The sequence below is a fragment of the Colossoma macropomum genome, unplaced genomic scaffold (assembly GCF_904425465.1).
Source record: "Colossoma macropomum unplaced genomic scaffold, Colossoma_macropomum, whole genome shotgun sequence".
NCBI lineage: Eukaryota > Metazoa > Chordata > Actinopteri > Characiformes > Serrasalmidae > Colossoma > Colossoma macropomum.
The window spans coordinates 26806079-26815568 of NW_023494798.1; the positions used below are offsets into that span (position 1 = coordinate 26806079).

General features: G+C 38.9%; 1 protein-coding gene across 1 annotated transcript; it reads right to left on the minus strand.

Annotated features, from left to right (window-relative positions):
• Positions 1 to 835: 835 nt before the first annotated feature.
• LOC118817837 lies at positions 836 to 6881 on the minus strand. The gene is made up of 7 exons (XM_036584793.1): positions 6852 to 6881; positions 6409 to 6717; positions 5975 to 6277; positions 5622 to 5887; positions 1783 to 1872; positions 1457 to 1625; positions 836 to 1155 (listed from the first exon to the last, which is right to left on the minus strand). Exons 1-7 carry the CDS (start codon positions 6874 to 6876, stop codon positions 836 to 838), a joined length of 1482 nt encoding a protein of 493 aa, XP_036440686.1. The 5' UTR covers positions 6877 to 6881.
• Positions 6882 to 9490: the final 2609 nt, after the last annotated feature.

Sequence of the window (9490 nt, forward strand, 5' to 3'; positions counted from 1 at the left end):
TCCATGGTGATGTCTTCCTGGATCAGCCTGTACTGTGAATGAGCTTGTGTTAAATTGGCTAATTGCTGTGTTGTGCTTCTAAGTGAAGATCTTGGCGGTAGGTCTACATCATGGAGACTGATTAAGAAGCTGTCAGCACTTTAAAAAGATTTGCTCAGGGTCAAAGTTCTCTTCACTGTTTTTGAAGAGATTATTAGAATCACATCTAAGCTGCACTAATGTTGAAGTGACCTTCTGGTATTCATGACCAACACAGACAAGATTCTTATAAAAGGGTCATGAAAGGCCCGGTTCTCAGTAAGAAAAGTTACATTTCACTGCGGGAGAGGTCCCCAAGCAAGCATACATAGCCCCTGAAGGGACTGAGAGTTTCTATACATTTTTTCATATTTCAAGGTCCTGCACACTGAGCTGCCAGTTTATTATACCTTTTAATAACCCACTGGCCATTTTATTAGACATTTCTACCATATAGGTGTCCTTTACAGTACAGAGTACAGTTGCTGGCTGTAGCCCGTTCATCAATCCCCCTCTAACTTTGAATCAACAGAAAAGAAGCCCCACAGGAAAACTGCTGACCAAATATTCTTTAGGTGGTGGACCATTTATACCAACCTGAACCATGACACCAGTAGTAGTGGTGTGTTAGCAGATGTTCTGCATAGGAAGCAGAGGTGACCAAGGTGTCAGTATGTAGGTAGTAAGTACTGTGACCGCAGCATATGTGAAATGATAAGTGAGTAAAAACATGTACAGTAACTGTGTGCAAATATAAATAGTGCAATAATACTAAGACATAAAGTCCAGTAACAGTGCAGTGAATGCAAAGATGTGATTAAAGTGGCAGTGTGGAGCTCAGCAAGGTCACAACCTCAGGGAAGAAGCTCTTCTTGAGCTTGCTGGTGAGGGAGTGGACAGCCAGAATGGGAGGAGGGTCCATAGTTAGGTTGAGAAACTTCCTTGATGATGTTCCTCGCTCTGCCCAGGCAGTGCTTGTGGTAAATGTGTCAATGGTGAGTAACTGTGATGCGTTGGGCAGTTTACACCACCCGCTGGAGGGCTTTGCGGTCAGATGCAGAGCAGTTGCCGCACCACACCGAGATGCAGTTTGTGAGTTTGCTTTTAATGACACAGCGGTAAAAGTCCACCAGTATCCTGGACACAGTTAAGCTTTTTTAGGCTCCCAAGGAAGTAAAGATGCTGTTGCGCCTTTTTGACCATGATGGAGGACTTTAGGGACCAGGTGAGATCATCAGAGATGTGGATACCAAGGAACTTGAAGACACATGCTCTACCTCAGCTCCACTGATGTAGATGGGGGAGTGTGCCTGGCTCCTAACCTTCCTAAAGTGCACTATGATCTCTTTGGCTTTCTGGGTGTTGAGTGACAGGTTGTTGTCATCACACCATGCCGCCAGGTGCTACACCTCATCCCTGTAGGCCGTCTCATTGTCACCTCTGATAAGACCTATCACTGTGGTGTTGCCTGCGAACTTGATTATGGAATTAGAGCCATAAACAGGAACACAGTCATGGGTGAACAGAGAGTACAGAAGAGGACTTGGCACACAGCCTTGTGGCATGCCAGTGTTCTGGGTGATGGGGGAGGAGAAGAGTTTGTCTAACTTAACAGACAGAGGTCTGTGAGTCAGGACGTCCAGAATCCAATTGCTGAGAGATGTGCTGATATCGAGTTGGCTAAGTTTTAAAATCATTGGAGGGGATCACTGTGTTAAATGCTGAACAGACAAATGAGCTTTGACAGTCCAGGTGGGTCAGTACAGTGTGGAGCACCGTAGAAATGGCGTCCTCCATTGACCTGTTGCGGCAGTAGGCAAATTGGTGTGGGTCCAATGTAGCAGGCAGACTGGACTTCAAAAGAGAAAGAACTAGTCTTTGAAAGCCCTTAGAGATGATGAAAGTGAGTGCGACAGGGTGGAAGTCATTCAGGGCTGAAGCAGTTGAATGCTTTGATACTGGCACAATGGTGGTGGTCTTGAAGCTAGTTGGGACAACTGCCTGGGCCAGCGGCAGAATAAAAAAATGTCTGTGAAGACCCCGGCCAGCTGCTTAGCACAGACTCTAAACAGCTTATTTGATGAAAAGGCCTTTTATTAGATTAATTACCAAGTGATTTTAATTATTATTATTTCTTGACAAGACCAGGACATTTAAATTTGTCATTCCAATAGTCTTTGTCTCAAATTACAGGACTGAAATTTTTGTCCACTCTCTCTAAGTGCCTGTGCACTTGATTGTGCCACAGTCTGTGCATAATATTTTGCCTTTGCTCGCTTCCTTTGATTAATCTAGAGCCGTGATGGACTGTGACTATTAGATATAGGCCCAGTTCAGCCATCGATAGCAAACTCTGCTAGCTAACATCTCTAAAGAACATCAGGCTGTTTTAATACTTAGTTCATTTTATAAAGTCCAAATCAAAGTTTGATATTTTGTGACATCTTTTTCATTTGGTTTGGTTGGTTTCACACTGCAACGGCTAAAGTGCACCAAATTGCTAGTTGAAATTACATGCCTGGGTGTCCAGTTATGGTCAGACATTTTGCAGGGATACATGTGCTTTGTTACTTTTACATTCACATTCTCTTGTGAACTAACACGGTTCAGAAAATGGTGGGTCATTGTCCCAGTACTCTCAAAAAGTGGTGGATAAAATGCCCGCTCACCCCTGTGATTCCTCCCTGCCTAGGCCTTCAGTTTGGGCCATGATTTCTGACAAGGATGAAGTTGGCTTCTTATTTGAATTTTTCCTACCACCTAAAAAAAAGGGTAACAGTTTCATTCGAGTGCCAGTTTTCCACAGGAAATTCAAAAAGGGCAGTTGTAGAGTAAACACAGACATTTTAACCCTCTAAAAGACATTCCATGCTTTACTTGAAACATGTAACAGGCATAGTAGCACGTGTGTCAGTACAGAGGCTGGTATGGAGCTGAAGCAAATGTTTTCTGTTTCTATCTGCACACTGATTGGCTGCCATTCATAGTCAGTCAGTGACATATCTAGGACTTCCAGAAGGTCACCCACAGGAAATCAAAATGTGACTGGTTGATTCCTCTTTCACTTTGTATTTATGCTGATAGTTAATTTAATGTGGTGGTGCTTTACTTCAGCTCTTGAGCTCATAACCAACAGAAGAACTCGCTTAGCTATATCTACCTAGATACCACGGAGGAAAACAATCCTGGCTGGCCACTTTTTGCACTTCAAAAATTTAACTATTCTGTTTCCATCCAAACCTTTACACTGAACAAGAGTAGAACTTGTTGTGTGTGATACTTGCATAGTTGAAATACAAGCAAGAATCTATTGACTAAAATTAACAAAAAATTACAGACATGCAGTTTCTAGTTCTCAGAAGTCATCAGGCCTTCTCTAAAAGCCTAGAAGGCCCCAAGGGTTCCCTACTGATCTAGAGTGAAGCAATTAACGCATCATTATATCAAACAACACTGCCATGCATGCAAAAATAATCATTCCAACAGAGCCCAGTATACTGATAACATTCACTGGCTTGATGCTCATATCAATTCACAGGTAAACTTCAGGTAAACTTCAGTACAGTCTTCATTTACTATGGTGCTACAGTGTCGCATCTTCACCCTCTCTTAAAAAACTGTGTGTTCCTGTAATTTCAGATTTCAAATATAAGTTCGTGCTTCAGACGTATGTGAATTGTTGGGAACACCGTTTTAAAAACTTTGGTGGCTGTTTTCTAAGCTGTGACATTTCTGACCACAGAAAAATTGTTGGCTGGATATTTTTGGCTGGGGGACCATTCTCAAGACCGAGGTGTGTAATAGGTTCAGCAACACCTCTATGCCTAATACACTCATACCAGCACCACACACACTACCTTATCAGTGTGACTGCTGTGCTGAGAATGGATCACTACCCAAAGAATATCTGGTCAGCAGTGGTTCTTTTGTGCATCAACAGATGAGTGATAGACATTTTTTGTAAACCCACAAAATGCAACTGATAAAACTGATAAACAGATAAAATAGCCAGAAAGCGTAGGTAGGTGTTAAACTGGTGACTCACAGTGGTTGTTTGTGTACAACAAATGCACAGTTTCCAAATCAACAAACAAAATAAACTTTTTAATGCTGAAATATAGAAAACATTCCCATAGTTCTCAATGTGCTTTATAATAAACAGGGTACACTGTCCGCTTAACTGAGATGGAGCTGGACAGTCTGTTGTCATACATTACCACAGCCCACCTGTAAATCACCACTCAATCACTACATATGATACTTAAATAAGGAGTTAATTTAATGGAAATCCTTTTATTTAAATTTGTTATTAGAATTCTTACAGGTTTTCTAGAGTAGATTTTTACATTCTACATTCATCTCTTTATAGATACCTGTCCAAATTTGCTTTATTAAAAAAAAACAAAAAAAAACGTCCATTGTTGTCCACTTGTGACCAGGGTCCTTTCTGTGTGGAGTTTGCATGTTCTCCCTGTATTTGTGTAGGTTTCCTCTGGGAGATCCGGTTGTCCACTTGCTAACCCACCTCAATTACAGATACTTGATCATACACTTAAAGGTGAATTCCACCGATTTTTCAAACATTCTGCATATTTCAATCAGTAACATGTAAACAGAGTCATTCAGAGAAATAATTGTGTTGATGTAAATGCATTTTATTCATGTGGAAGTGATGTAAAATTTAAACCAAATAAGGTCAAGACATTTCTTTTTCAGTGTCTTCTCAGTTTTATATGTAATATTGATGATGGTAAAGTAGTGGTAAATCTGACATAAAAATAATTGAATGAAAATGAATAAATGAGAAGTGATAAAGTTTCCTTTGGTTACTATTTGCCTTATAGCACACTGGCTGCAACTCTTCACCATGAATAGGGCAGCATAGGTGTAACCATTTCATGTAATAATTTTCTGTGAGGTTTTAGAGACATTAAATACTTCAGACGTCTGGTTTCTATCACCACCACTGTGAACAATACTGACTGGGTAACTTTTTCTAGAACAGCACATCGGAACAATCTGAATGACTTTGTTTACATCTTAACTGTTTGATTAGGCAGAAATTTTGAAAAATTTGCAGAATTTTCTTGTAAGTTGTACAACACCCCACTAAAGACGTTGCATGGTAAGAACTGAAGTTTTGTTACTCTTGCCTTTGACAGAACCGCAGCCTTTTGACTTTGAATGTACTACAGCATAATTAACATGTCCTAATTAACGTGTCCTGATGTCAAAAATCACTATAAGGCATGCAAAAATGATCACTCCTCCCGAGACCAATATTCTGATAAAGTTGTTCTGCCACTGTAGACTGGTGATTTGGTGATCTGAAAAAAAGTGAAAGGAATTGTAGCCTTAATGTCGTCAATGTGATTCCGCTTTAATTGTATCATAGCATTCTGAAGGAGACCTGTTGACACAAAGTTACTCCAAAATTACCCATACAGTAAAAGAGTAAAAGCCGTTATTACACAGCCGTCTCTCTGCAGAAAGAAAAATGGAGCAGCATTAAAAAATGAATAAATATGAAACAAACAAAACTGGCATTGCTTACCAAATACATTCACTTGAATGTAGACAATGTTTTCTCCAGTCATTCTCACCTCACTGAGAGAGTAATTAGAAATTGAATACACACAGCTGTAGCTACCTGAGTGTTGTTGTTCAACATTACTGAGAAGGAAGGTTGTGGAAAATGAGTTACTGCTGCAGTTCGCTGTCCTGATGCTGTTCCCAGTACCATTTAAACACAGGTAAACATAGATTTCAATGCAGTCTATATTCACTGTGATGCTGCATGTCAGAGTCAGGTCTTCACCCTCTCTTAAAGAACTCTTTGATCCTGTAATCTTTGCTGGCAAAATTTCACCTGAGAGCAGAAGCAGATAGATTACCAAAAACATAAGCACTCGGTAATATAAGATCAGTGAATGACAAACTGTGAAACATGGCCTACCGAAAACGTCCAGTGAGACTGAGTTACGTCCGGTTATATTCATCTTACATGCAGCGTCTTCCTCCACTGAGTAAACGCAGGAGTACAAGCCAGAATGGTTTACAGTAGCTTTGTCAAAGACAAACACTGCATCATCTTTATTAAGTTCAGTTGTCTTTAATGTTCCACCATTCTTGCAGAGGTGCACATAAACCTTCCCCGTACTTACATCAGTAACTCGGCACTTAAATTTCACTTCTTGACCCTCTTTCACTTTGGAATTTGAGAGAAAAATTTCTGCTGGATGTAGATCATCAAATCTTTCTAGTTATGAGAAAAGAATTCCACAAGAAAAAATCAAATGCTGAAATATTTAGCTAAATTATAGCAAATGTGGCAAAAATGAACAAAGCAACAGTATATAAGTGAATGACAAACTGAGAAATATGACCTACCGAAAACTTCCAGCGAGACTGAGTTACGTCCTGTTATATTCATCTTACAGTCAACATGTTTCTCCACCGAATAAAAGCAGGTGTACAAGCCAGAATGCTTTATAGTTCCTCTGTCAAAGACGAACACTGTGTCATCTTTATTTTCTTCAAGCTCAGCTGTCTTTAATGTGTCACCGCTCTTGCAGAGGTGCACATAAACCCTCTGTGTTCTTACATCAGTAACTTTGCACTTAAATTTCACTTCTTGACCTTCCTTCACTTTGGAGTTTGCAAGAAAAATCTCTGCTGGACTTACATCATCAGGACTTTCTAGTTATGAGAAAAGAATTCCACAAACAAAATAATATCAAATGCTGAAATATTTAGAAAAATTAAAGCAAATATATCAAAAAAGAACAAAGCAACATTCTTTCAAAGTGATCATATGAAATGACACAGGTTACCTTTCTGAAGGGACGTGGACAACATGATCAAGACTGATAAATGAGAAAGAATAAACAGTATATGAGCAGGTTTTAAAAACTAAATTCTGGACTGCTAATCACATTACAGTTTAAACTGTGTCTGTGTACAACTATAAATACAAAGACCACAAAAAAGTTCTACATAATACCAATAAAAGGTCCTATAACAATAACAACCTAACAAAAGTGGAACCTTTTTGGTGCTGTATAAAACCATTTTAAAAGGTTCTTCAAAGGTTTATTTAACAAGTTCTAAAGTCATTTTAGATCTTTAAATGGTTTTATGGGCTGTCATGCCCCTTTTAAGGACATAGTGGATATTTATACTTACATGTCATAATCAGCAGTTCCTTCATTTTGAACCTTTAAAACTGTTATACTGGTCACTTCTCAAGGTCTTCATATATCAGTCCTGCTTTTTCATGCTGTCTAAATGCTAAATGTTGATAGAGCTGCACGGGTGTGCTCTCACTAGAGCCACCTCCACACTGACCAAACAAACAATGCCACGACACACACCAACAAGCTCAGATGTTAACTTCATGTAAACTTCTGTGAAGGCGCTAGAATGTTCTCATCTTCATTCACCCTAATTGTGTGGTTTAGTCGTTATTTTCCAGCCTTTGATGTTTGCTTGATTTTCTATGTATTTGATTAGGTTTGCCCAAACATGGATGATCTAACAAACAATAATAATAAATCTACATTATAAGACGGACTGAATATCACACAGCAGGTGTGTGTTCAGTATGTGGAGGTGTGTATTATGGGATGGCAAGAAAACATTAATGTTAAGTTGAAATATGAACACTGCCAACACTTCATACAGCAATCATACAGAGTGCCCTCCACAAATACTGGCACCCCTGCAAATATGAGCAAAATGGGCTTAAAAAACATTCTTTATTACTTTTGATATTTCAATGAAAATATAAAAAAACAAATCTTTATTTGAAATACATTGATTGAAAGGAAAAAAAAGTAAATCTTTTCATGAAATATATTTCTGAAATGTGTGTGTCACAGTTGTTGGCACCCCTTCATTTAGGACTTTGTGCAGCCTCCCTTTGCGAATATAACAGCTCTAAGTCTTTTCCTATAATGAGACTGGAGAACACATAACAAGGCATCAGAGACCATTCCTCCACACAGAACCTCTACAGATCCTTCAGGTTCCGAAGTCCCTGCGTGTGGGTACTCCCTTTTAGGTTTTTTTATGGGGTTTAGGTCAGAGGACTGGAATGGCCATGGCAGAACCTTGATTTTGTGAACCATTTCTGTGTTGATTTTGATGTGTGCTTTGGTTCATTGTCTTGCTGGAGGATCCAACCACAGCCCAAGTTAAGCTGGCTGAGCAGTCAGGTTTTGATTTAATATCTATCTATCTATCTATCTATCTATCTATCTATCTATCTATCTATCTATCATATCATTTTAAACAGAAATGCATGGATAGATAATTTTTCAAAAAGTAAAAACAAGTTATATTTTTCTCCTTTTATGCCCATAGCAACAAAGGAGTCAATGGTGTTTTTTGCAGCATGGGATGGTGCATTGTCCAGTATAAAAGGGAGGCACAATTGTTCTTTTTATACCATAACAGAAAATGGTTGGTCTGCATATCTTATACTTGCATATCTTATATCTTGTATCCTATTTTAACATCCTAAAGGGACCCACCATCTCACTTCCCAGTATTCCGGCCAAATCATCATTCCCCCTTGCTGACAATCACAGTCTTGTTGGAACAGGGTGGCCAACCATCCAGAACTCCATCTATCTGGACCATCCAGTGTAGCACAGCATGCATCAGTGGATAAAACAATAAAAATTTCAAAATTATTCTTCATGTATTTCTGAGCCCTCTGCGAACGTCTCCCTTTGTGAGCTTTGCTTAGGTGTGGCCGAAATACAGCTTTATGCACAGCTGCCAGCCTGTGGAGGATCCTGCATCAAGAGGTTCTTGAGACTCCAGAGATACCTGTTTGCTGCTCAACAGTGCTTAATTAATAGCTACCCTTTTAATATAATTAGTTTTTCTGACAAGAACTTTCATAAGCCTTAATAAGCCTTTATCTGGCCTCCTTTATCTGTTCACCTGTGTTCTGAATTTCTCACATATCTTTTCACAGTTCGATGATCTCTCTTCAGTACTCATTAAATATCATTTTTTTTCATGCCTTTTGCAAGGCATTGCACTATTTCATGCTTTTTGTCTTTAAAAAGATCTTTCTTTCTAATCTTTGAATGATAAAGTTTACTTCTCTGCATTATCTGCATCAGACAGCATATCCATAACCATTTCATGCAAGAGCCATCTGTGAAGTAGCTTTTAGAGGCATTGAACACTTTGGATGCCTGGTTCCCATCACAACCACTCTGGTTTCTCTAGAAAGAAGCATTTTTCATCAAGTGACTTTATTTATGTCTTAATAATTCAATTAAGCAGAAATTTTGAAAAAAAAGAAAGAATTCTCTTTTAACATACGCACTACAACACTAGAGAAGCTGCAAAGTAAAACACTAAAGCATTATTAACCCTGCCTTTCACTGTGCACCTTTGTCTTTTACATAATTAACGTGTCCTGATGTCAAAAATCATTATCATGCATGCAAAA